The sequence below is a fragment of the Pezoporus wallicus genome, unplaced genomic scaffold (genome assembly GCF_028554395.1).
Source record: "Pezoporus wallicus isolate ANWC-B61680 ecotype Strahan unplaced genomic scaffold, APGP_CSIRO_Pwel_v1 contig_13296, whole genome shotgun sequence".
In the NCBI taxonomy this organism is placed as follows: domain Eukaryota; kingdom Metazoa; phylum Chordata; class Aves; order Psittaciformes; family Psittacidae; genus Pezoporus; species Pezoporus wallicus.
The window spans coordinates 116734-144311 of record NW_026638795.1 but is presented as its reverse complement, the minus strand read 5'-3'; the positions used below and the strand labels follow the sequence as shown (position 1 = coordinate 144311).

At 49.0% G+C, this 27578-nt stretch overlaps 1 protein-coding gene across 1 annotated transcript; it reads left to right on the top strand.

Annotated features, from left to right (window-relative positions):
* The first annotated feature begins 165 nt into the window (after positions 1–165).
* XPO7 (exportin 7) lies at positions 166–27308 on the top strand. Its single transcript, XM_057412641.1, has 28 exons — positions 166–225; positions 362–508; positions 1974–2067; positions 2437–2603; positions 4097–4189; positions 6330–6434; positions 7452–7617; positions 8167–8240; positions 9262–9381; positions 9803–9949; positions 10753–10925; positions 11567–11760; positions 12830–12935; positions 14128–14263; positions 15192–15265; positions 16310–16381; positions 17096–17168; positions 18324–18432; positions 18867–18973; positions 19436–19524; positions 20229–20336; positions 21724–21806; positions 22338–22552; positions 23625–23763; positions 24252–24412; positions 25244–25342; positions 25642–25769; positions 25848–27308. The coding sequence occupies exons 1-28, from the start codon at positions 166–168 to the stop codon at positions 25939–25941; spliced, it is 3333 nt and encodes a 1110-aa protein (XP_057268624.1). The 3' UTR covers positions 25942–27308.
* The last annotated feature ends 270 nt before the right edge of the window (positions 27309–27578 follow it).

Genomic DNA, 27578 nt, shown 5'->3' with positions numbered 1-27578 from the left:
GTGAAGGTTTAACACAAGATCCTTCCAACATCCCAGGATGCTGAAGTCTTCCCTTATGATGCCCTGCAAAGGGAATATAAATGAAGTTTGTAGGGATTTGACCCTGGATGACAGAAAAGGTAGACTTGAGGATGTTTTTTTTTCCCTTCAGTTCACTAGATTAGGATGATACGTTACAGGATGAGGTGTAAAAGGTTTTCCAGACCCCAGAAGCCATGTGGTGAGGTGTGTTTCTCTTTGTGCAGACAGTGAAGTTGTACGTGTGTATATGTATATACATCCCTATAACCCGGGTTAAACTGCTGCATAACTGAACTGTAACCCCTCTTGTTTCTAACTGCTGTGTTTTCCTGTGTTCCAGAGCCTAGCCCAGCTAGAGAACCTGTGTAAGCAGCTCTATGAGACCACAGACACCGCGACACGGCTGCAGGCAGAGAAAGCCCTGGTTGAGTTCACCAACAGCCCCGACTGCCTGAGCAAGTGCCAGCTGCTTCTAGAAAGAGGGAGTGTATGTAAAGCAATATAATTGTCCAGAGGGTGTCTTGGTGTTTTGGGCATTGATAAGGGAAACAGCCTCAAGGTGTGATATGCAGTGTTTATATCCCATACCTTCTGTGCTCTCATGTATCTCAATCCATGGGCAGCCTGTGCCAAAAAAGCGCTGGCTCTGATGGCTAATTCTGCTGCTGCAGTGGTTCCTACAAATAGTTGTCAATTCTGATGTCTTGTGGCCTTGCTGCGTTCCTCCCAGGCTTCCTGAGACACGGCAAGCTTCAAGTTGAAAACATTATTATGGCAGTGGTATTTCAAAGACTGTGGGAACTGCTGCCTGCTCTGGAGGCTTTGGGGAGAAGAAACTGGTGTGTGTAAAGAGGTGCAGTGGGGATAAAGCCAGCAGTGCTGCTTCTGGAATGTGTCATTGGAATGTTTCCCTGCTATAGTGTTGTCTTAATAATCTAGCAGTTTAACACAGGGAAAATCAGATCATGTGCTTTAGAATTAGTGTAACAGAAAGGATGTCAGAGATGCCAGCAGTAAATCGTGCCTGGTGCTTTCAGCTTTCTTTTTTGAAGTGGCCATTGGGTTCTTACATTGCATCAGCACAAAGAATGTTTAACAGGCTGAGCAAATGTACACACAGCAAAGGATTCCACATTTGGTTCAACTTGAAGTCCAAACCAAACTGATTGAAGCGTTTATGTTCGAGCTAATGACTGGTTTACCTGAGCATAAATCAAGTTTTAGATATATAATTAGAGGAGCTCCTACAGCCCAATTTCATTTTGTGTGTGATCCATTGCCCCTCCGACCCTTGCCAGAGGGTTGTGGGTTTTTTTGTTCAGTCTGGATCTGATTTATCGCCATTATCCTTGGGAATGTTGGATCTCCTGCACCTTGGATACTCAGCTTTCTGCAGTATGTATATTCCAGAAATGAGCATGCAGAATGCTTGTCATCTCCCCGGCTGTGATCTGCAGTCGGGTGCAGCCAGGCTTTGAGGTAGTTGGTTGCCCTCATCTGTGAGTCTGACTTAGGTTACAGCTCAGTGGTCCTGTGCTGTGCTGGGAGAAGCAAAGTTTTACCTGTGTTTAGTGGTCAAGCGGAAGTTACAAATGCTTCTTAAGGCACAGTAATGTACTCCTATGGCTCAGAGGGCAGATTGGCTTTTCCAGCCAGGTGTTTAAGGTAACTTGGTGTAGTTTGATGCTTGCAGTTTACTCCGGCCTTCAGTGGTGGTTCTGTTGTCTTCTGATTTTCAAAAGCTCTTTAACACTTCAAACACTAATTTGATTTACTTTAGTGTCTCTAAACACAGAATAAATGCTATGGAAAGTATTGAGATTTACCAATGAAATGAATGCTTTAAACTCAAATTTCTAGAGAGGAATTGGCTTAAACCCCAGCACTGCTGCTGATCTGACATGTGCAGTAAAATCTTCCTTGTGTTTTGCTTTCTGACTTTCTCTTTGCAGTCATCCTACTCCCAGCTGCTGGCAGCTACCTGCCTTACCAAGCTCGTGTCACGCACAAACAACCCATTACCATTGGAACAGCGAATAGATATCCGTAAGTGCAAGCCTCAGTTCTAATCACACTAATGGGAATGTCCTGTGGGCTTTCACCATGGCTGGGAGGTTTTCTGCAACCTACTGGGCTTTGCATGGACATTCTGAGGTACAGGATGCCCGAAAGGCAAAGAAACATTTCTGTGTATCAAGAGTTCTGTATCAAGGGTTTGTAGGGCAGAACTTTCACCTGCTTCTAACCACTTCCCAGATCTGTTCCGCAGCTTTCATATGTTAAAGGTACAAGTAAAAGGTCAATATTTGTATCTGACCTGCTACTGGTTATTTTTTGTACTGCTTTCCTAAAGCAGTGTTATCATCAGTCCCTTCTGCCAAGTTTTCCTTTGCAGATACTTATTCTCTGTTTCAGGGAACTATGTGCTCAACTACCTTGCCACGAGGCCAAAGCTGGCAACGTTTGTCACGCAAGCCCTAATCCAGTTGTATGCCAGGATCACAAAGTTGGGCTGGTTTGACTGTCAGAAGGATGAATATGTCTTCAGGAACGTGATCACAGATGTCACAAGGTTTTTACAGGTCAGATTTTCTTTGTGAGATGAATACACACCTTGTGGCACTTGCAAGTCCGTGCTCTTCCAGCTGTTGTGTAGCACCTCAGTATCCTCTGTGCAGCCCTTCATCTGGGCATTTGTTGGTGGAATAGTGACTGCCAGGGCTGAGCAGCTGACAACTGGCAGGACAGGTCAGTGGTTTACAGCTTGAAGCTTGGTGTGGCAGGGGTTTATTTCTGGATGCTGCCACCATTAGTATGCAGTGGTTAAGACCCATCTTCTAGCGTTCCAGTTGCACAATTCTTCTTTCAAGCTTCAGTACACCCTGCTGATGAGTGCAAAATGGTAAACACGTGGGTTCATTGTCTAGGAGGGAAATAATGTGCCATGCTTGACTTGCTTCCCTTCACTGCAAGGGTGACACATGCCTGGAAATGGTGTTAGATATTTAGCTGAGTTATCATAACAAAATATAGCCCAAAACTAGCGTGTTAAACATGTTCCTGTTTCAAATTGTCTTTAAGAGCCTCTTAGTTCATAAACATACGTGCTACCACCACAGTGTAAGGGATTCATTCCCAACCCAAAAGACTTGTGTAGGTGGAAGGTTGCCTGCTTAGGTTTCCTGTTCTGGCTACTCTAGTGTACAGGAGGCTGCTCTTGATTTTAAAGCTGTGGTTCAGCAAGGTTTGCCAGTGGCTTCTATCAGATATTATCATGTAAATACCAAGACTGTCATCAGGAGCTGGTCCAGGAAAGAAGTGACCATGTCCCAGGCCTAAGTATGCCTCAGTTTCTCTTGCAGCCAAGTTGAGATGGGGGTCTGCAAAGCAAGGTGGAGCTGGGAAAGGAAACATCATTTATTAGTTGCAGAACAGAAACTGGGGCAAAGGAAGAACACAGGTTGTTTCTCTTCAGTCAGTTGATAAATGGATTAACGTTCCCAGAGAGGAGGTGTCTGTGACAAGCTCAGCTCACAATTGGCCCCTTGTTGGGTGTCTCCAGTGCAGGCAGAGGCTGAGCAGGCTATGGAGAATGGAGTCCCTTGACTGGGAGATGGGCTCTGTGTGGCAGGAGGGTGGCTGGAGAAGCCTGGTCAGCTGCTGCTTGTGGTGTTTGAGGCCTGGAGTTTAGAAGGGAGAGTTTATCTGGCAGTTTTAATAGTCAGGTTCCCACAGAGCCTCTGCTAACATGAAACTGACTTTTGGAAAACAAACCCTTTCAGAGCTCAGGCACAAAATGGTTGATTAAACCGTTAAATGAAAGGAGCCTGGTTTTATTAGCTCCTATCACCCAGCTCTTCAGACCACTTTGCATTGCTCGCAAAATCCTGCATTTCAAAAGCATGTTTAAAATTCTCTTTTGGGGTTGCTCGTGGCGTTTTTCCAGTCACAGTTCTACAAAGGTAAAGCACTTGTACACAAACGTGTCTCCAAGCAGAAAGGTGTTTGTATGCTGGTGAAGCTTCATAACCCCCTGGCACTGCTAACTGCATTCCTTGTCCCTTTGCTTTCCCAGGATAGTGTAGAGCACTGCATCATAGGAGTGACAATCCTGTCCCAACTAACTAATGAAATTAATCAAGTAAGTGCTACAGCCTTCCTCAGTGAAGTAAGTGTCCCAATTTTCTCATTCATATTGTTGTGTCCTGCTGTGTGGTGTTGGGGGTTGGTTTGGGTTTTGGTGTGGGGATGTTGTGTTGGGTGGTGTTCTTTTTTGTTTTGTTGTTTTTACCCAGTCACTGTTGTGAGATGCTGAAACCTCCTGTCCTGAGAAACTGTTTTGTTTCACTGGCATCTTCCATCTTCTCCCATATTTTGATGTGATTTGAGATAGAATGGAATCCCAGACTGGTTTGTGTTGGAAGGGACCTTAAAGCTCCTCCAGCTCCAACCCCTGCCATGGGCAGGGACCCCTTCCACTAGAGCAGCTTGCTCCAAGGCCTTGTGTCCAGCCTGGTCTTGAACACTGCCAGGGATGGGGCAGCCACGGCTTCTCTGGGCACCCTGTGACCATTTCCATGCCCAGGCTTTTGTACAACCCCAGCTCCATCTCCACAGGGGCTGGTCCTTCACCTCCTTACATCAGGGATAGAAGCAAGTGTGATGTCCTCTAGAAATGGTTCTGTTTCTGTCAACATCTTTATCCAGTGCTACACTCCTGCTTGCAGGAGGATGGGCAGCACAGAAGCTGGCACCTGTCCCAATTCCAGTCTCTACAGGTTGATACTAGAATAGGCAATGAAGTTAAAGCCTGATCAGAAATCTCTTCCTAGGCTCTTGGCTATCAAACCTGCCACAGTTTACTACTCCTTCCTGAGCGTGCTCTGTGCCAACCAGTGCTCAGGGCTGCATTCAGTGACTCATCTGGGAAAGTCTAAAACTGCCATTACTTGCAAAATAGTAAATGTGCCAACGTGGCCACTCATCAGTGAGGTCTTGCTTGTGTACATGGCAACCCCCACCCCCCCCCAAAGCTCCTTCATGGGGCTTCTCTTCAGGCTTTTCTTGGTAACTGGTGAAACTTCCAACTGCACTGCACGACAGTTGAAGTTCCTCAAGCTCTGTTTGCCAAGGTGCTTGTTCCATAAGCTCCCAGAACAAATAAAGCAGAGTGCTGGTAACTGTTGGGAAGTCTCAGTTTTCATCCTGTGAGTACTGCACAGGCTTGCCCACGGGTGCTGAGTATCCCCTGTGCTGCAGCAGTTCACTGGTGGAAGGTACGTGGCCTCCTGGTGAAGGAAAAGAGAAATGCTTATTCACTGTGAGCCCAGACCCACGTGAGATCTGCAGTGACCACAGAGAGAGGAAATAAGGCTCATTTCCTGAAAGAGCCTAAAATCTAATAGCAGGAGGTAAGGGATGGTAATTCAGTCATTAGAGCACCTGAGCAATTTAGGTTCAGTTCTGATCTGCTGGGTGATGCAGGGCTTCTTCTCCTTCTCACCTGCAGTATAAGAGACAGGACTGTTTGCAGCCTCCATGGGGTTGTTGTGATGGTTCATACATTGAAGTGAGGTCTGCGGTGGTTAGAGCTGCAGACTCCTGCAATGCTGGATGAGAAGGCTGCATATTTAAGGTTAAAAGAGGTGTAGTAACAAAAGCATAAGGAAAGTGGAGCTTCACATTGTGTGCCTCTGCTTGAACCAGCTGGAGACTTTGTTATCCAGTATAAAGCAGTTTGTGTGGATTTGCCTCTTGAATCTCATCTCGCCTTTTTATTCTGCTACAGTGAGAGGTCCAGAACTGGAGCTTGCTATGATAGGTACAGCACAGTCCAAACTGGCTGGCAGTGGTTAACTCTCCTAGTTTCTTCTCATCTGTGCAGGTTCAGGAGGGGAATTAGGATTGCTGGGACTTGACCATGTGTCTGCCCAGGGCTTCAGATAGGATCGAACTCTCAGGAGCTTGGAGCACTTTAGAAGGCAGTGTTGGAGTTTCTAAAATGACTGAAGTACTTTTGATCCTGCTTTGGAAGAGATTGAAATGAACTTGAGGGTAAACCCACCCTTGCTGTCAGGCAGGGTGCAGGGAAGCTGCACTGGAGGTGGAAGGTCCTGTCATCAGCAGTATGATTTTATCCATGGAAGAGCCATAGCACAGTGCATCCCCCTGGAGTAGCCAACTGGTGTGACATCGCTTTGGGGAGGAAGACCTGGGTGTCCCAGGGCTTAACAGGGCTCCGCTGTGTCCTGCTGGTCTTGTTCCACCTCTGCCCCTCAGGTCTAAGCATTGCTTTTCTCTCTGCTCAGGCGGATACTACTCATCCACTGACCAAGCACAGGAAAATAGCCTCTTCCTTCCGTGATTCATCTTTGTTCGATATTTTCACGCTGTCATGCAATTTACTGAAACAGGTAAGGAATCTGTCATTTGGCATCTCTTTTGGGGCTGCGTGTTGGGTAACAGGCTTTGGGCTCTTCTGCCTAAGAGCTCCTCTCAATCTCCTCTTTGGCAGGTTAAAGCCATTCCCTTTGTCCTGTCCCTACAGGCCCTTGGCCAAAGCCCCTCTCCAGTCTTCCTGCAGCTGCTTTAGGCACTGGAGCTGCTCTAAGGCCTCCCCTTCAGGAGCCTTCTCCAGGCTGACCCAGCCCAGCTCTCTCAGCCTGGCTCCAGAGCAGAGCTGCTCCAGCCCTCGCAGCAGCTCCGTGGCCTCCTCTGGCCTCGCTCCAACAGCTCCAGGTCCCTCTTCTGCTGTTGCCCCAGAGCTGGATCAGGACTGCAGTTTTGGGGTTTATTTTGTTATTAGTTTGGGGATTTTTGGTTTGGTTTAAGTACAGAGTGATAATACAAAGCACAGGCAGGCTGGCCTGTCCCTGGATCCCAGACCCAAATGCTGCATTTCAGCTGCAGTGAAATGACCTGACATTTCATGTCCATTGAGTTCTTTGTGTTACTTGAGAGTATCCCTGTGTTCCCTGCCCATGGCAGTGTGTAACCAGAGCAGGGTTTGTGCAGATCATCTGTGCAGCAGTAATGGAGGCCCTCATTTCCATAGGAGGGGTAGGTGGAGCAACAGGATTCCCTGCTGCAAAGTGCTCCTCAGGCAGGAAATGTATTCTTGTGTTTAACCTTAATAAGAACTTCCTTATCTCTGGAATCTCATGGTATGATTGTATGCTGGCAAGCCTGGCTAGTTTTCCTCCTGTGCAGTACAAGCTGAGTGAAAAAGAAAGTGCTGTTTATCCATCTCCTGTGAAGATAAAGCATGTAAATACACATGCTGCCTGTGAAAGTATGTGATCACTGGTGTTGGTGCATGTGGCATGTGATCCTTATGATTGCCACATCCTGTTTCAAGTTAAATTACTGCCTCAGACTCAGCTGTCAACCTTGATTTCTTTTTCCTTTTTGTAATTCCATGTCTTTTATAGGCTTCTGGGAAGAACCTGAACCTGAACGATGAGAGCCAGCACGGGCTGCTCATGCAGCTGCTTAAGCTCACACACAACTGCCTGAACTTTGATTTCATTGGCACATCAACAGACGAGTCCTCAGATGATCTTTGCACTGTGCAGATCCCAACTAGTTGGAGATCAGGTAAGCTGGCTGTGATCTACGCCACAGCAGCTGAGAGCAGGGCTGACCTGCTCCATCCCTTGCTGTACTGCAATAAACGGCCATGTAGGATGTCAGGTGTAAAATCCAGCCTTTCCTTAGCGCCATTACAAAAGCAATTCAGTTGGGGTTGGCTCTCTTGGGCTATAAAAACACCCTCTGCCCTTCCAGTCTTCCACCTGCCAATTCAGGAAACAGCAAATGGTTGGGCTGCTTTAGAAATGGCAGTACCAAGTGACTGGGCACCTGCTCTCAGCATCCTTGCTGTTCTCACCAGTCACTTTGCAGGCAGTTTCACAGATTGTGTGCTTAAAATATCTCCCTATAATTTTGTCTTAGCAGCAAGTACCAGGAGATTTACTTTATTTCTAGGAAAGGAAATGGGGTAAAAATGTCAAATCCCTTGGGAATGTGTTCCTAGAGTGGTACTTCACATGACAGTACACATGCCATGGTTGGTAAGCTGAGCTTTACACCTATGGAAAGCAGTAGATGGAGGTGTCCTCAGTATAATGCTCTGTTCTCTTTCAGCATTCCTGGATTCTTCAACCCTTCAGTTATTTTTTGATCTTTATCATTCCATCCCTCCTTCGTTTTCTCCTCTGGTAAGTTCAGTGTTTATTTCCCTTACAGACTCCACTACCAGGCAGTGTGTGTAGGATTCATCTGGGAGACTTACTGGTGATTAAAATGCCTTAGGCTGGCTTCACACAGCTGCCTCCACACTGATGACACTGCCATGTGCCATAGTGACAAAGGATCCAGTGCTGCTGCTTGTATCTTGATGCATCTGCAGGTTTAGATTTGACCTAAGAGCAGCTTGTTTGCTTCCAGCCCCCTTCCTTGTCTTTCCATAGCTTGGAGCCTGCCTGCTCACTCTCCCAGCCACCCCTTTTTGAGGGATGCTATTCCCACTGCACTGCTGAGTCAGTCCTAAAACCGTACTGCGAGTAGGTAGGGAGCACAACTGATCAATGTACTTTCTCCTTCCACACTTTCAAACTAGGCCATGTCCCAGTTGGATGAAGTGGCCAGTAGAGCAGCTGAACTGAAAGATGGATTATTTCTTCTTTGAAAAAAAAGACCTGCCTGCCAGGCATTGCCCTCTCTGACAAATACTTCTCAGTCAGAGCTGGTCAGAGGGAATGAGGTTTTGCCTCTGGGTAAGGCTTGCAGGGTGCCAGTCCTAGCTAACTGCTGCTGCTCTTCCAAATCCTATTCACTACCCTGTTACTACTGCAGTGGCACCCTGGGAATTCACTCTGGATTTAAATTCCAGAGGGTGGGTTGAGATCGACTTACTTATTTTTATTCCTGCCTTTCATTCTGTCTCCAGCGATACTTCTCCAAGTCTGAGTTAAGTTCAGCAGCTTTCCCTGCCAATCCGGGGGCATGTTCAGTCTGATGCAATCTGTATTCTCCATCTGAAGAAATCCCAGCATCTCTGGGAGCAGAGTTTGGAACACACCTTTGACATACCCAGATGACACAGCCGCAAAGAGAAGGAGCTGTTCCAGAGCATGCAAAGGAGCAGCAGACTGAAATGATTCCTTATGTCATGAAAAGGAAACGTGCTGTTCACTTTATTGCTCTGATTCCTTCCTATTTATTCTTTGCCCCTTCCAGGTCCTGTCCTGCCTGGTGCAGATAGCCTCTGTGCGCAGATCCCTCTTCAACAACGCAGAGAGAGCAAAGTTCTTATCTCATCTCGTGGATGGAGTTAAACGAATACTGGAAAACCCCCAGGTGAGTATTTGGATGCAGGCAGTGGACTTGGGTCCCTGCTTACTCAGCATCATGTTTTTTCACCAAAAATACTCTCTAATGTGTGTGTCCCACTTGTGGCAGTGGGGTGAAGGGTGCAACATAAAATCCCAGGCTGGTTTGTGTTGGAAGGGACCTTAAAGCTCATCCAGTTCCAGCCCCCTGCCATGGGCAGGGACACCTTCCACTAGAGCAGCTTGCTCCAAGCCTGATCCAACCTGGCCTTGAACACTGCCAGGGATGGGGCAGCCACAGCTTCTCTGGGCACCCTGTGCCAGCATGTCAGCACCCTCGTCTTGCTGCTCTCTTCCTTTTCCTACCATTCCACCATCTCTGCACCTCCTGTAGCTCACCACCAAGCACTGGGGAGTGTTTCTCAGTTCTCCTCCTGTTCTTCTCTCAGAGTTTGTCAGACCCAAACAACTACCATGAGTTCTGCCGGTTGCTGGCCCGGTTGAAAAGCAACTACCAGCTGGGAGAGCTGGTGAAGGTGGAGAACTACCCCGAGGTCATCCGACTCATTGCCAACTTCACCGTGACCAGCCTGCAGGTACAGAGTGGTTCTGCTCCCCCTCGAGGTGTGCTCGTGCCCTTTGTCTTCTTTTCAAACAAAATCACAACCCTCTTAGCTGTTCTTTGCCCTGTAATTTGCTGTTATTTTACCACAAAGCCCCACAGGCTCTGACAGAACCCTGTGGAGAAGCATTGATGATTCTCTGAATTCCTCCTGAATGGAGCAGGATGTGAGGGAAGGCAGAGCTGCTGTGCTTCCAGAGCCTTCCCATGTCCTAGCAGAGGGCAAAAAACCCAGCTTGTTAAATAAGATTTATTTTTAGACTTATGTATCAATCACTATTAAAATGCAGTTGAAGGGGTTGCTTGTAATATGAATATCATGCCATATTCTCACTGTGTTTTCCACTGGTGGATACAGCTTGTAACTGCACCCCTGCACAGAATATGGTCAAGGAAACTGTATAGCTTGCATAATGCCTTTGTCTCTTAAATCTTAATATTTATCTGGGAAACAGCTTTAAGCTGTACATTCTACTGGGGGAGCTGCTCACAGCACTCTACAGCATGAGCTCAGCAGCAGTTTGGGACCAAAGACTTTGGCTCAGCTGCACCACCCAGGAGCTAAGGATTGTCTGTCAGTGTTCACTGGATGCTGATAATGCCCATTGCATTCAGGTGTAAAATTCGTTGCTCACATTGGCACCCACAGTATTAAAGCTGCTAGATACTGCCTTGTCTGTGCTGTGAGTGCAGATAACCTGGGTGGAAGAACCAAGATCATAACTTGGTTTCCTCGCCCTCTCCTCCCTGCTTTCCTGCCCTCTCTTTCTCCTGCAGCACTGGGAGTTTGCCCCAAATAGCGTTCACTATCTGCTGAGCCTGTGGCAGCGCCTGGCTGCATCAGTGCCCTACGTTAAAGCCACAGAGCCTCACATGCTGGAAACATACACCCCAGAAGTCACAAAAGCTTACATCACATCCAGGCTGGAGTCTGTGCACATAATCCTGAGGTAAGCAGAGCAGAGGGATGGCAGCAGCCTGCCTGCCAGCACCAGGCTAACACAGCAGGCTCCAGTGTGTTTCCATTCTGAATTCCTGTTTAGAAATGGGTATGGCTGCAGGAAGTTCTGGGAGTCACCATTGGTTCCTAAGGCTGGTTCACCTAAACTGCATGTTCTGCCTCTGAAGTTTGTTTTAAGATGGCTTTTTTGAGACCTTGCTCAATCTCCAATGGCTGAGATTGACCTGAGTGGTCTCTGGTTATGTTTAGAATTCATCTTATCAAACATCTGCAGCATACCATTTACACTGCCAGCAGAGAGGAATATGTATACAAAGTGTGACTCGGTTGTTAAATCTCTGCTGTAGGATGGCAAAATTACCTAAAAGTATCTTTTGTTTTCCCTTTGAGTGTTAGTGCAGCCTACAGGACTGTTAATGCCTGAACTGGTGTGGGATGAATTCCACCTTGTGTGTGTTTGTGTTTGATGAAGACAAATGATCAAATAAACTAATGCCTCTCCTCAGGAAGACTGACCAGCTTATACCGTTTTAGGTATCTTAACAGCACGGTTACCTGGTTCTGGAGTTTGCAGTAAACTTACTGTTGAGGTTCGTGTAATCTTTTGTAATCTGCTTTCTTGCTCCTTAGGGATGGTTTGGAGGATCCACTGGATGATACTGGCCTTGTACAGCAGCAGCTAGATCAGCTGTCCACCATTGGCCGGTGCGAGTACGAGAAGACCTGTGCTCTGCTCGTGCAGCTCTTTGACCAGTCAGCCCAGTCCTACCAGGAGCTGCTGCAGAGTGCCACTGCCAGCCCCATGGACGTTGCTGTACAAGAAGGTGAGCGTGCTTGAGAACTGTGGCCTATGAGCTTGCAGTAGGTTGCCCGTTCTCCTGAGCACCCTGTCAGAAGCCTGCACTCATGGTGAAAGCCCTGCACCCAAAGCTGGGAGGCAGATCTCACAAACAGGGTGGTGCTCGTAAGGTGTAGAATATTTTTGGCTGTAGACAGACACAGCATTGCTGCTGAAGATATTGCTGTCCTACAGCTGACTCCATTCCTTTTGGGGGGAGATGTAGCACTTCCTTCCCCAGGCTTTCAGAGATGAGTTCTGAGGATGTTCCCCCATCCAGAGGTGGTCAGCACTGCCTGGCCCCCTCCCTCTTTTGTCAGTGGCAGGTTATGGAGTGCTCATTTGAATCTCCCCACTGAGTACGGGACAGAGACCTCCAGCTGCTTGTTGGTAGTGAGTAACTGGGAGTGAGGTTTTCAGCTGATGCCGGTGCCTGAAGGATGAAGGATGCCCACAGTGTTGGGTGCATTCAGCGTGCAGGTTTTGTACTTGCCTGGCTGGTTGGTTTGAGAATTGCTTAATCCTGGTTGTAAAGAAACAGCTCCTTTGGAGGCTAAAGTTTAGCTGTGTTATTCCCCTTCTCTGATAACATAGCTGGCTTCCTTGTCTGAGGAGGAGTTAGGCACATCAGCACAGGTGTGGAAACTGTTCCTCTTCCTTTTGAAGCAGTATTGTCTGATCTAACACAGCACTTCTTTATTTCTCTTTGTATGTGTGGGCAAAGCTCCACATGAGGTTGTCTTCTCCACCAGCCACATGTACTTTGAAAGAATAAACACTGCCTGCTGGTGTCTACATGTGTTGAAACACCCTGAACACAGTTTTACAAGTGGCTTTCTGCAGTGGAATAGATTTAAATAATGAAATCTTTCAGGCAGACCTCACGTTCTTGTTTCCTTTCTAGCAAAGCTGTGCCTGCAAGTGGAAAACGGAGTAATTTGGGTATAGATGGGCACAAAAGCAGGAAGATCCTCCCTCTGAATCCTGCCTTTGCCAAAACAAAATGCACCTTCCTCCTTGTGATGGGCTGGTTGTGATGTGTCTGTTGGTTGCAGGGCGCCTGACATGGCTCGTCTATATCATCGGGGCAGTGATCGGTGGCAGGGTCTCCTTCGCCAGCACGGATGAGCAGGATGCGATGGATGGCGAGTTGGTCTGTCGGTAGGGATGCTCTTTTCTAGCTGCACCACCACTGAAGACCACAAAAGAATTGCCCTCCTGAAGCTGCCACCATGTTCTTCCCCTCTTGTCACTGAGCAAGTGTGGAATTGGCCACCCTGGAAGAAGAGATTGGGGCGCTGGCTGGAGCCACTCAGCAGCCTTCTGCTGTGGCTTGGATAAATTGGGAGATGTGGGTCATGAGAAAGAGAATGAGGGAGGAAGAGCATGTGAGAGGGGGATTACACCAGGCTTAACTGCATGCATTGAAGCAGAACTAAATGCATGATGGTTATTTGCTGGGGTGGGGGGAAAAGTCTTTTTCCTAGTTAATGATCCAAAGTGATAAATACACTGTGAATATTGTAGTTCTCCTATAGCTTTAACACATCATCTAACCGATGCTGAATATTTGGGATTGTAAATCCTCTCTAGTGCAAGCTTTATTTTGTGGATGTGAGAACACGTAGAGCGACCTTGAGTCACACTGAGTGCCTTCTGCTCCAGAGCCAAATTGCTCCGCTTGGAAGCTAGGGTAGGAAAAGGATGTAACATTGGTGAGCCAATGGATAACGTCAAGCCCTGGCTTCCCATGTAGCTGATGAGTTACTGAAGGGGAAGTGGTGAGACCCTGCATATATTTCAGCTGCTTCAGAGCCAGCATATGTGAGAGATGTTCAGAAAAGTCTGTTTTATCTTTTCCCACTTTGTGCTTTGTGGCACTTGCCAAAAAGAATCTCATTGCTTTTGCTCCCCTGCTCTGCTGCATATGTGTTACCTCAAATCCCTTCACCCCTTCCTTGCCAGCCAGGCCTGCTCACTGTGCACAGGTCACAGCAGTGCTGCTGCTGAAGTTGGGGTTGGCGTTTAGAGTCTGGCTCTTGTGAGGGGAGCACATTGCTCAGGTGGTTTTGATGGACCAGTCATGGGGCAGTGCTCTGAAGCACCTGAAAGTCACTTCTGCAGCAAATTAAATCCAGGGCCTTGCATCCCTGTTAAAGGGATACGGAATCCTTACAACAGCCTTGTGCTGAGGAGGAATGTGCCCTAGTGAGAGTTTTACCAGTTTTATCAGTTCTTGGCCCACAATGCCCACAGAAGGTAACAGATACTGTTGTACACAGCCGGGAAACAGCAGAAATCCCTCCTTTCTGCCTGTGTCCTTCTCCAAGGTGTGTTTTTCCCCTCTGTGCAGGGTGCTGCAGCTGATGAACTTGACAGACTCTCGCCTGGCACAGGCAGGGAATGAGAAGCTGGAGCTTGCCATGCTGAGCTTCTTCGAGCAGTTCCGCAAGATCTACATTGGAGATCAGGTGCAGAAGTCTTCCAAGGTAATCAGTCCTCTTGGCTGCATCTCTGTGGTGATGCAAAGTCCAGTAATACCTACCCTTTTAAAATAAGAGCAAGTGGCATTATTTATTCTCTCCTCTTTATAGCTGCAAACACTCCAGACATGTGCCAGGTGGTTTAGATGCGTGTCCAGTGTTAAACTCTGAGCTGATTTTGAACTACCCGGTTCTGAAAGTGTCAGGAAGAGCCCATGACTATGGCAGCAACCTGGAACTTGAGACCTGTGTTCAGTTTTGTGACTTGCTGAGTTTCTGCTGTGACTTCAAATGATAACTGTGGAAGTGTGTGGGTTGCACCACCTCATACACCTATGAGGAACCTGAGCTTAGCATCTGTACCTTGCTTCCTCAGCTCCAAAGTATAGATAAATATCCATCCTCTTCATCACAAGGCAATTGTAGATGTACTGGACTTTGCCTTGATGTCTCTTTAGAAACGCAAAATACCTTTTTTAAATAAAGAACATGTAAAGAATAGGAGCATCATCACTCCAGTCAGGTTCTCTTCCTTTCCAGTCACATATGGCTTTCCTTCCCCACCCCAGAGACTTTGAAGCAGTGGTATGACAAGGGGCTTAAGAGTTCCAGACAAATACACTTAAGATACTGCATGAAGCTGCAGATGGAGGAGCACAGTGATATCCCCTTTCCTTAGGCAAAGCAAGTGCTCCAGTATCTGTGTACAGTACCTGAACCTGCTGTGACGAGGGATATAAAGAGGTAGCAGTGATGAGGGCGAGTATTGGTCTGGATCAGACCAGTCAGCACAGAGAAGCTTGTGGTCTGGGAAAGTCCAGATGTGCCCCCCCCCCCCCAGGCATGTGTGCTGCAAAGGGAGGGCAAGAGAAGAACCTTTGATCAGAACTTGTTTTCTTGACAGCTTTTAATTGGTGTTGTTTCCCCCTTCCAGCTCTACCGCCGCCTCTCAGAGGTCCTGGGGCTGAATGATGAGACCATGGTCCTGAGCGTCTTCATAGGAAAAATGTAAGTGTTCCTGATGCAGGCATCACAGATTCCAGGGTTTGTTTGAAGGTATTACCAGGAGAACTGGCATATAAGGGAGTGTTGTTCAGTCTAAACCTAGTAACATCTGGTTACTGGAGAGAACACGGGCTTTTGTCAGGGCCTGAGCCACGCGCAATGTCCAGGATTGATTTATCCGTCGTGGAGCCACCACAATAAGCTGTACACCAGGAGAACGGATTCTCTTTGCAGTGTCTGCTCAGTAAAACCACAGTCAGGGAGGGGACAGCCTCAAGCACTCATGCCCTATCACTTGACTATTGGCAATCACCAGCCACGAAAGCTCAATGGGGAGGGGACTGCTCCTTCAGACTGTACTGTTCAGTCCCAGAGTAGTGCAGGTCCTTCCTTAAAACTCCTCCACTCTGGTAGGCACCTATTTGGCCTATTCTTGGCAGCTCTTCTCTGGACCAGACCTGTCCACTGGCTTTTTGTCATGGCTTTAGCAGCCTCCATTAGTGTTTTTGAACCAATTCAGTAGCTCCAGTGCTGACACCCAGTGCCATGTGCCTGGTGAGGTGCAGCCACTAGCTCCCCCTCAACTTCTATATCATCACCCCCATCTTTACATGCATGGGGGTGATGCGTTGTCCGCAAGGGGTGAAATGGCTCTCCTGGAAGGAGCAAGGGCTATTAGAATTCTGCAGCTGACAGTGGATGGTGCAGGTGCAGAATTGCATACGTCTGCATGTAGTCACTGCCGCAGAATTCTCTTACCCTTGCTGCAGAAACCAGCCCTGGAGTGCCACAGAATTCCAAGGGCCTGGGTATGGGCCAGTGTAGCTTGGGACCCAAGTAGTGAAGATTATCTGAAGGATAATTTTCTAGTCAACCAAATGTAAGTACAGTAATTTTATACCAATATTTTGTGGCTTGTGATGTCTGTGGTCTCGGTGGAGGGTGGAGCTGATGATGTTGGGTGGCACTTGAACTGAAGAATCCGCCGCACAGCAAAGGGGAAGCCAAGCAAACCCCTCTGATCATCCTTATTGTCCTCTTTCCTAGCATCACCAACTTGAAGTACTGGGGTCGGTGCGAGCCCATCACCTCCAAGACGCTGCAGCTGCTTAATGACCTCTCCATTGGATATCCTTTTAGAAGAGCTGTTGAGTCTGCAGAGCACTTGAACCTCAGGATGGGGGAAGAGTGACCCAGATGTTCAGCTGGAACAGGAGCACTCTGCGTGGAACAGATTTCTGACCCACCTCATCTTCTGGGTAGTGGGAAGAGCAGAGTGAGAGTGCGAGCACTTGGTCAGCGTCTTGCCTAGATCCATAGAGCCCCAGACTGGTTTGTGTTGGAAGGGACCTTAAAGCTCATCCAGTTCCAATCCCCTGCCATGAGCAGGGACACCTTCCACTAGAACAGCGTGCTCCAAGCCCTGTCCAGCCTGGCCTTGAACACTGCCAGGAATGGGGCAGCCACAGCTTCTCTGGGCACCCTGTGCCAGTGCCTCAGCACCCTCACGGGGAAGAACTTGTGCCTAATATCTAATGTAAATCTAGCTGTGGAATTCCAGTGGATGGCTATAATGTAGGTTTTCTCTTTTGGGCCATAATTTTGTAGCTTTCCATCCGCACTTAATTTGTCTTATGGTCTTCTTCCTGACAGAGTAAATAAAAATGGTCACTGCAGGTCTCTGCAGTAGAGCTTTATGCAACTTAGTTGCTCTTGAAACAAGTGGAATTGAGGCTAGAATGTATTCAGTAGTACAGACATAAGTCCCCTTCCAGGTTTGCCTTTGCAAGCATTTTAAGAAGTTTTCTGCTGACTCTGCTGCTTCCTTAACACCCCATTTACGTACAGCAGTGTTAGAAAGCTGGTGAAGCTGAGCGCTGTACAGTTCATGCTGAACAATCACACGGTGAGTCCTTCCACCTCCTGCTTCTTGTCTCACAGCAGCCTCCTCCATCTGCCTGTTGCAGCTGAGATAATCCCCTCAGTTTAACACCTGGACTCACTTCTGAAGCTTCCCTGTCTCCCAGATGCTTCCATCCTAATAGATGCCACGTATGAGCCAGGATACTCTGTGTTCCATCTCTGTTCCATTTGGAGGGGCTCTAATTATGTGGTACCTTTCATCCCCAAGGTGTTAATGGGGGGGATCTCTGCTCTCCACTGAAAGAGCCGTCTCCAGAGAGAAATGCTGCAGCCAGGCAGTGCAGCCAGGCAGTGAGCACTTTGTGCAACTTATAGCATTATATATATATATATATATATATATATATATATAAATATAACAGCATTTCACTGTTCCTGCTCTCATTCTGAAAGTGCTGATTTGGAAGAAGTGCCATGGCTTACAGTGCTTATGATAGCAGCCTTGGGCCTTGGTCACTGCCACTGTGGGGGTACTTCCAGGGTGGTGATACTCATTGTGCACACGTGGGCTGCTGGTTGAAATCAGGAATGTCAGACTGAGCAACTAAAGCCAGCAGTGAAGTGTCACATTTCTAACTCACTTCTGTGTGCGTGTGGTCATCTCATGACTCCCAGCACCACACCCAGCAGGTTTGCATTGACCAGCGGCAGCAGGCACTGTATTCCTTGAGCAGGAGATGTTTTGCAGGCAGTCCCATGTCCTGTGTTTAGTCCAGAAGCTGCATTCAGACTGCACATCATCTGGGGATACTCTTTCCATGGAGAACAATGGTAGAGTAACTGGGTTTTCAGCAATTTAATGCTTACAGGGTCCCAAGAGAGCAGACTGCCTCTCTGCTCTGGAGGCAAAGCAAGACTTCCTTGTTCATCTGGTCTTGGGGAGTTCTGAGATGAAAGATGACAGATAGCACTGCTGGCTTTGCCAGTGGGCAGGGCACGGTGCCTGTTGCCCTCTGGTGGTATGTTCTCTGAGATGCCTGGCAGATGTGGTTAGCAAGGTACCCATGTGCCTCCCTGCTTCTCATCCTTGCGTTGGCTGGGCATCAGCCAGGGGAATGAGGGCTCCTCAGCCCTCAATCCAGGAGCCTGTTCGGGGTGATGGTTCCCCTTTAACCCATCTCTTCTCTTCCCTTTGCAGAGTGAGCACTTTTCCTTCCTGGGTATTAACAATCAGTCCAACCTGACTGACATGAGGTGTCGGACTACGTTCTACACTGCACTTGGGCGTCTTCTCATGGTGGATTTAGGTACTGGAGTCTGTTCCTGGGAACCAGAGCAAAAACTCTGTGGTTTGGGGGTCAGGCTCTGCTGGGAGCTGTGAGCTCCTTCAGGAAAGGATGCTGGGAATGAGAAAAGCCAAATGGGATAAGAAAAAGCAGGGGAGAGAAGCTTGAGAGTGGGTTTGATGCCATGTCGCAGAGTACAAGTAGGCCACAGGTACATGGCACCAAGACTGGGGCGAAATTTTCCCTTTGTAATATTCCCAATGTTTTCCTGATTTGGCAGTTTGTTCTAACCCTTATCTAGAACCTGGATATTGGCATCAGTAGACCTGTGTCTGTGTGTCTCTGCCTTGAGCTCTGCAGGTCCAGCATAGGCAGGAGTCAGGGTCAAGGATGTGCACTCTGCTTCCTCCTTTCTTATCTCCCTCTTTCCTGATTTCCTTTTCTTTCTCTTTCAGGGGAAGATGAAGATCAGTATGAGCAGTTCATGCTTCCTCTCACAGCTGCCTTTGAGACTGTGGCACAGATGTTCAGTACAAATACTTTCAATGAACAAGAGGCAAAAGTAAGTTGGGCAGGATCTTCCCTGTTATCCGTGCTCTCCCTGCTGTTTCCCTCAGGGGCTTTGACATTTTCAGTTCAGGCAGACATGAGAGAACAAGTAACTCATGCAGAGTGAGAGCCATTCTTCTGAATGAAACAAGCAGATGCTGGAGGGATGGAGGCTTTCCTGCCAGTGTATGGGAAAGCAGTGGTGCACCTTGTTTGTACCCTTTGGGGTGCAGGTGGAGTTCATAGTTGGAGCCAGCTTTCCTTCTGTTTGGAATGAAAAACCCCAATACTGTCACTGCACTGGCTCAAATGAAAGAGGCACTGAAGAGGAAGAACTATGTCTGACCTGGGATTGGCATCTAGCACAGAAAGGCTGTATTCCTGTTGGGGTGGGAGCAGCTGGGCTGGTGGAGACAGGGAGGGAGAGGTCCATATGTGTGGCAAGTTTTAACATCTCTTTTCTTTTGCAATGCAGAGAACTTTGGTTGGCTTGGTGAGAGACTTGAGGGGAATAGCCTTTGCCTTCAATGCCAAGACCAGCTTCATGATGCTGTTTGAGTGGATGTATCCTTCTATTGCCCTAAAGCTTGAGTCCTCATGTCCCTCAGAGGGGAGAGAACGCTGGCTGACTGCATCCAAATGTCCTATTTTCCCTGCTGAACCCTGACTGGGGTTTCTCTTCACTTGTATAGTACTCAGTATCCTGTCTCTGAGCCCTAAAATAGGTCTGTCTGTAACCAAGTCAACCTAGAAGTCTGCTCAAAGCTGCTGTTGGGGTTTTTCCGAGTGGTCCTAAAGAGATTTGACCTGCAAAGCACAAAGGCTTTTAATGGGATGCGTGCTTCCCGGCAGCAACAAAAGCTTCTTCTCTTGCTCACCAAAGCCAACAGCAGTTGGTATCCTTGTCCTTTTGGTGAGAGCATAGCTGCTCAAAGAGCAGGCGGGCTGGGGAAGGTCAGCTGTCTGCACTGTCACATCTTTGGTTCTGGCTTCCCTTTCATTGAAGACCTTTTTGGTTCTTGTTTGTCCTAGCATAAGAAGTGTGTTTGCAACTCCTCAGCACACTGATGAAGAGGTTCTATTTTTAATTATGTTCATTTTTTGTGTGATAAAGCAGACCCCAGCAAGCAGTATCTCTTGTTTAACCCTGTCACATAAGCTGCTTCACAAGGTATGGGTGCAGTACACAAAAGTAAGCTTTTTGGTAGAAATCGTGACCTTTTTTGCTTCAAGCAAAGTCACAACATTCCTTAGCTTTCACCCTGCAGTTACCCATCCTACATGCCAATCCTGCAGCGGGCCATTGAGCTCTGGTACCATGACCCTGCCTGCACTACACCCGTCCTCAAACTGATGGCTGAGCTGGTACATAATAGGTATGAACCTTCTGCCTCTGAAAACTGGCAGGGATTTGTGTCTGTGCTGCTTCAGCCTTCAGGGGGGTGTCAGTGCCCGGCTGTGTTTTCTGTACTTGGGTTATTTATGCTCTGAAGGCTGCAAAGGGGATGGGGGGGACTGGCTCTGTGTCAGCAGAGAAGAAAATCGAACGCTTCAGATCTCATGACTCAGACCAGAGACACGATCAATAGCACTGGATTCCTTTAGTGTCTGCTTCCAAGGGCAGCAGTACAAGATGAGGCGGGCAGCTCATGTTAATTTTTAAAGCCTGTGTTTCAAATGAGCCTTGTTCTCTCCGGCAGCCAGATGAGCACTTTTGCTTTAGAGCATCAGCTCTTGTTGCCAGCAGAGAGGTACCTCTGATGCTGTTCACATCACTCAGGCTGGCTGAGCTGGCAGCGGGAGGCTGCCAAGATGTTGCTCTGGCCTTCAGCCAGCAGCACACAACCCGAGAGGAAGGGGCTGTTGTTACAGCTGGAGGAAGGGACACAAGGTTCAGGCACAGCCATTTGAGAGTCCATCCTGGGAGACTTTGCCCCAGGGCAGCAGGGTCTTTGCAGTAGGACAGTCCTGTGGAATCCATCCACTTGTTTGTCTCCGAGGTGAACTGGACACCGTGCTGAACTTCAGTTGTAAGATCTAGTCACTGCAGGGGATAAAATGCCAAGCTCTGAATTCTTGATTGTGTTATGAATAGGAGCTAGTCAGCCTGCCCTACAGTGCTGCTTCCAAGATGTTGGCTGTGTTTGTGTACAGTAGCCAAGTGACTATTGCCAAGACAGGATTCCAGCCTCCAGCTCGGAATATTCCTAGTGTCTGTGAAATACAGGCCCTTTCTTCTGTGACAGCAGAGCTGCTCTGTCCCTCAGTGCTTGTGTCCTGTCTGGCTTTGGTAAGGAGGAGCAGGATTCTCTCCCAGGCCAGGGCATTTTCATAGAATCAAGGAACCCTGGAGTGGTTTGCCTTAGAAGGGACTTTAAAGCTCATCCAGTTCCAACCCCTGCCACGGGCAGGGACACCTTCCACTGGAGCAGCTTGCTCCAAGCCCCTGTGTCCAACCTGGCCTTGAACACTGCCAGGGATGGGGCAGCCACAGCTTCTCTGGGCACTCTGTGCCAGCACCTCAGCACCCTCACGGGGAAGAGCTTCTGCCTAAGAGCTCATCTCAGTCTCCCCTCTGGCAGGTTAAAGCCATTCCCCTTGGCCTGTCCCTGCAGGCCCTTGTCCAAAGTCCTTGTTGAACCCTGGGGAGCATCCCTGGGAGGAGGGTGCCCCAGCAGGCAGCAGCCATGAAGGTGCTCCAACGTTAGCTTTGGTTTACTCCCAGGTGTGTTTAAGCCCCAATTTACGCTGTCTTTCCGTTAGATCCCAACGGCTGCAGTTTGATGTGTCCTCTCCCAATGGCATCCTGCTCTTCCGAGAAACGAGTAAAATGATAACTACATATGGTGAGTGTGCAGGGGGATCTGGGCAGCCTTGCTCTGCCCTTGAGTGCTCTGCTTGCTCGGGGAGGGAGGGCTGGGGCCCTTGCCAGCTCAGACAGCCTGGGCTGGGGAGCAGTGCCAGCCTGCTTGCTGAATGCATGCTTAGATACGGGGAGATGCTTCTGCTTGAGGTGCTGGGTAGGCAGGCGAGCTGCAGGGCAGGGTATTTGCCATGGAAAATGAGGAAGAAAATGCCAGCAAGGAGCAGGAGCCCAGCTGAGCCCCTTGTGAGTGTGCAAGGTGACATGGGCGAGCCTGTCCTTCTGCTGTCCTGTTTCCACAGCAAAGTGACATGCGGTCGCATTCTGCCGTGGGTCCTAGTAGAGCCACACTGAACTTGCAGCGGGTTCCTTAACCTTTGGCTGGGGGAACGAGTCTTTGACGCTTCCTGCTGACTCCTCAGTCATTCCTTATGGCTCCACTTTTTGTTTTCCCTGCTCCCTGGGGGAGAAAGGGTTTGGATGAAATACTGAGTCCGCTTCTGTGCTCACGCAGGAAATCGTATCCTAACGCTTGGGGAGGTCCCAAAGGATCAAGTCTATGCCTTGAAGCTCAAGGGGATTTCCATCTGCTTCTCTATGCTGAAGGCTGCACTGAGCGGGAGCTACGTCAACTTTGGGGTCTTCCGTCTGTACGGGGATGATGCACTGGACAATGCCTTGCAAACCTTTATCAAGCTTCTGCTTTCCATCCCTCACAGTGACCTCCTGGTAAGCTGAACCCGTGGTTAGCAGGGGAAGGCAGGTTTGGAAGATTACACGCCAAAGGAATACTTTAATCACAGAGAGGAGTGAACTTGTGCCGCTGCCCGGAAGCACAGCTCTAGGCAGAGGCCAGGAGGAACTTGCAGCTCCCGGATGCACAGCTGTAGGTGCTTCGTGAAGGCTGCAACACCCCCAGCAGCCAAGGACCGCCCCCCCCGGGCAGCCCTGCTGCTGCTCAGCTCTGCAGCATGGTGCACTCCAAGGCTCAGCCCAGCAATTAGCAGAATAATTCCTCCTCCATCTGTAAAACACTTCCTGTGAGTGAGGGATTGTTCTTGCCTCTGTTGCCTGTGGGCAGAGATCTGGATGCCTCAGCAATTAAAACATAACCTGCTTCCTGATATCCGCCTACAGTCTTGCTCTGATCCACACCTCATACAGAAACCCATTTTGCCCCAGAGCTTGGAGGCCCCATCAGCACAGGCAAAATACTGAGGAGAGAGGGCAGCAGATACTCCTCTCTTACTACCATAGCAGGATCTGAAAGGAGTTGTTGCCATCTCTCAGAGCGCATTTGGCACGTTCTCGATTTAATATACCAGTGGCCAAACCATTGCCCTTTGGAGACGGGGCCCCTGGTCTGGGGGCTGCTGAGAGGTCTGTGGCCCTGCTGCTGAGCACAGCACCCTGCATGTGGATTCTGATGTGAGCTGGCGCTCTGCTTGGACACCTGGGGAGCCAGGCCTATCTCTGCATCTCCAGCAATGGCATGTACTCACTCACACTCCCCATTTAGAAACAAGCAGAGCAGGGGGGAGAGATGTTTCGATAGAACAGCGTTGGGAACCTGCTGGACCATGGTTGAGCCTGTTTGAAAGGCTTTTAGTGGTGGAGAAGGGTGGAAAACATGTTGGCCCATCAGTTCTGCTGTGAGAGGTTGGTTTGTTCTCTTTCCAGGAGATGCAGTAAGCAGTTCTCAGATGATTAATGAATGGGTTGGGTCTAGCAGAACACTTTAACTGGTGGTTACAAGCTAGGATGAGAACTTAGAAGTCTTTTTCTCTCCCTTTCTCTGCAGGATTATCCCAAGCTCAGCCAGTCATACTATTCCTTGCTGGAAGTTCTTACCCAGGACCACATGAACTTTATAGCCAGTCTGGAGCCTCATGTGATCATGTACATTCTCTCTTCCATTTCAGAAGGTCTCACTGCACTAGGTAACTACTTCTGCTCTCTGTGGTGCTCTTAGGGCTTTGATTTGGAGGTGGGGAAATACTTTGGACTGCTTTGAAAGCATTTCATGTTATCTGCTAGCATTTCAGGCTACCAGATAAGTCAAGACATACCTTGTCAATGGGTGGAGGAGTTTCACCTCTGTTAAAGCTGGAATATTAGAGATAGTTCATATCACAGAATCACAGAATGGGTTGTGTTGGAAGGGACCCTAAAGCTCATCCAGTTCCACGCCCCTGCCATGGGCAAGTACACCTTCCACTAGAAGAATATCAGTGAGGAATATAAAAATATATCAGAAGATGTAGCAGTGAGGAAGTTGCTGACCTGTTTAGGGTTAGGTTCTTGCTTGCAAAGCCCCTAGAAGGACCCACATGAGTGGTGATGCTTCCCTGGGAGCCCACCCAGTGCATCTGAGCGAGGGAAAACTCTGGCAGTGCCCCAACCCCTCCCTGCTTTCCTGTTCTTGCAGACACCATGGTTTGCACAGGCTGCTGCTCCTGTTTGGACCACATTGTCACCTATCTCTTCAAGCAACTCTCTCGCAGCACCAAGAAGAGGAGCACACCTCTGACCCAGGAGAGCGACCGCTTCCTGCACATCATGCAGCAGCACCCGGAGATGATTCAGCAGGTAAAGACCTGGCTGGTGTTGGGCCTTGTTGTGACACGGCACAGGAAGCTCCTTGAGTTGTCTTAGCATGATGTAATGTGGGGGCTGCATGACCCCTGCTCTACACCCCCAGGCTTTTCTGGAGCAGAAAGGTGTTATTTTTGCTAGTATTGCATCTTTTCTGTATCCATCTTCTGGTAGGTCTGATTCAGTGCCATGCTTCAGGGCTGTGCTTCCTTGTGCAAGGAACACCATTTTTTCATTTCAGATACAAAAGGAAGTAGCCAAAAATGAGCTTTTGCCCGTTTTTTTTAAATGAAAGTTACAGAAAGTGCTGGTGGTTGACAGGAATGAAGCTGTGAAATGTACCTTCAGCCAGAGAGCACGTGTGGTTCCACTGCTTTAACAGATGTGAGCCAGGGTTTGTGTAAATCCCTGGAACAGCTCAGTGGTGCCTGTGCACTCGGAGCAGAGCAGGCATCAGCAGGTCCCTGTGCTTGACAAGGCTGGAACAGACCTTAAAGTTCATCTGGCTGGACTGGAGGAAGCTCCCTAGGGCACCAGAGCCTTTGCTCCCTGCATTTAAGCACTTCATTGCCTTGTTTAAGTGAAGATGAGACAATTCCCCTGGAGTACATGGCCTGCCAGCCTTCAGCACCTCCTCCATGTGCTTTCAGTGAAAGATCTGCACCTTTTGATGGGGGTTCCAGGTCCTCATCCTGTCCCACAGTGCTGAGAGCTCCAACGCTGGGGGCATCAAAGGCGAATCATTGCTCCCGAGCTGCACAGTGCTGTGATGAGGACAGCTGGGATGGAAGGGCTGGGTTTAAACCCTCACTTTCCTTCTTCCAGATGCTGTCAACAGTGCTGAACATCATCATCTTTGAGGACTGCAGGAACCAGTGGTCAATGTCGCGGCCTCTGCTTGGCTTAATACTGCTCAATGAGAAGGTAAAACATCCCACCAGGCTCCCGGCAGGGCTTGAGGGCTTGGATGAGGCTGGAGGGAGCTGAGCCATGTCAGAGAGGGGCTGGGGCAGTCGGGTTGCGTGTCAAGGGAAGGGTGTGCAGCCCTTGGCAGCAGCCTTGGCACTGAGGAGTCCTGGTACTTTGAGGGCACCAGGAGTCACCTGAGGAGCTCTGACACGTTTCCTCCCTCCTCCGAAGAGCCTGGCGACAGCTCTGTCCCAAAGCCACGGTGGCTGTTGGTTCCTCTGGGAATTAACCTGTCCTTCTCTTGTCCTGCCCAGTATTTCTCGGACTTGAGGAACAGCATAGTGAACAGCCAGCCCCCGGAGAAGCAGCAGGCGATGCACCTCTGCTTCGAGAACCTCATGGAGGGCATCGAACGCAACCTCCTGACCAAGAACAGGGACAGGTGAGTACGAGCCGGGGCTCTCCTGGGAGCAGCGCCGCGGAGGCTCCGCTCTGACGCGCTGCTCTGCCTCTGCCTTAGGTTCACACAAAACCTGTCGGCCTTCAGGCGGGAGGTGAACGACTCCATGAAGAACTCCACTTACGGCGTCAACAGCAACGACATGATGAGCTGACATCTCCCAGGCCCCCTGTACAGAGCAGCATCTCTTTGGCCTGGCCCAGAGGGGTAACCATTTCCGATGGAAAGAAAAGAGGGCGTTTCTAAATCCCTGCTCTTCCCCCAGGGCTGGATTGCGGCCCACCCATGCTCCACATCCCAGGGGAGGAGGGAACAGGAGGGGTTGTTGAGCTCACGGGGCAGGGTGCTTCTGTTTCCATGGGAAGGGGGTGGAAGGGCATAAAGCCAAGTGCAAGAATCCAACGTCTCCCAGCCCGAATGTCTGCGTGGAACGCCAGCGCTCTGCTGCAGTCTGCCTTGTATAAAACATGTACATTTTTTCATAACATTTTGAACAAGGTTTATATTGACTCAGTTTAAAAAAAAGAAAAAAAAAGGAAAAAAAAAGAAAAAAAAGGCAAAAAAAAAAAAGGCAAAAAAGGGTGTGATTGGGCATTTTTACAGTCCTGGTGCACCGGTGCTGCGGGAGGGTGTGAGTGAGGAAAGCGTGGCCTGAAGCTTTACTGGGCGAGGGGTGGCTGTGTGAAAGTGCAGAGATCTATTTAGTGACAGTGTAGAGAGAAATGAAAAAACCACAAAAAAACAACACAAAAACCGAGAAAAAAAGGAAAAAGGCAAAAAAAAAAAGAAAAAGGCATTGTAAAATTCCAAAATGTATATTTTTTCTTATTAAGCCCCTTGAAATCACAACTCCCCCCCTCCTGCCCTTGTTATTAGGAACTCTAAGCCATGGCGCGTGCTCTCTCATTCGTGCTTGCTCGTGGGTGTCTCCTGTCCCCCCGCTGTCGCAGCAGTAGGCACTGTCCCCTCGTCACCCTGCTCCCCCAGGGCCCTCGCCTCCCTCCGCTCCCCCTTTCTTTTGGCTTTTAGGGTGTCTTTTCTCCCCCCTCAGCCGAGCAGGAGCACAGGGGGATGCTCCCGGGGCCCGCAGCACACGGAGGAGGGTTCTTAATAACAAGGTTTTGCCTCGCATGAAGTATCCCCCCTTTGGGAACGATTCCATTCTCTTTGGAAGCCACCACAATGTGTTTTGGATCTCAAACCCACTTCTGGAGGAAAGCAACGGGGGAGGGAACCTGTTTGCCTTGTACTTTTTCCACTATTGTTGCTGCTAGTCGTGTGCATCCCCTTGCTCAGCTCTTCCCACACTCTGTCCTCGGGGCTCTCGTTTCTCTGCCCAGGCACCACCTTCTCAGTTTATTTTATTTCCTTCATTTTGTTTTTCTCCCCGTTTTCTTCCCTCTGGCGCCTGTGTGTTGGGTCCTTTCCGCGTGAGCAGATTGCTGGTTGACTTGTAAGGGTGTTTGCTGCATACAGTGTAAGCATTGTGACTGCAAATAAAATTTCAATGGTTTCTACTGAGCAGTGTCTGGGCCTGACTCAGCTGGGGCTGTGTAGGGAGATGGAGCAGAGGCAAAGGGCAGGGTCCTGCCCCTCTGTCAGGGCACTCTCAAGCACAGGCTGAGGGAGAAGGGCTGGAGCAGCTCTGCTCTGGAGCCAGGCTGAGCGAGCTGGGCTGGGGCAGCCTGGAGAAGAGAAGGCTCCTGAAGGGGAGACCTGAGAGCAGCTCCAGTGCCTGAAGGGGCTGCAGGAAACCTGGAGAGGGGCTTTGGGATATAAGGGATATGAGGA

Excerpts from the sequence above, each read along its gene's own strand:
- XPO7 (XM_057412641.1), top strand. The coding sequence starts at position 166 with ATGATACGTTACAGGATGAGGTGTAAAAGGTTTTCCAGACCCCAGAAG. Across the intron at positions 9,382-9,802 it reads GAATACTGGAAAACCCCCAG|AGTTTGTCAGACCCAAACAA; the intron begins GTGAGTATTTGG and ends TTCTTCTCTCAG. Across the intron at positions 10,926-11,566 it reads TCTGTGCACATAATCCTGAG|GGATGGTTTGGAGGATCCAC; the intron begins GTAAGCAGAGCA and ends CTTGCTCCTTAG.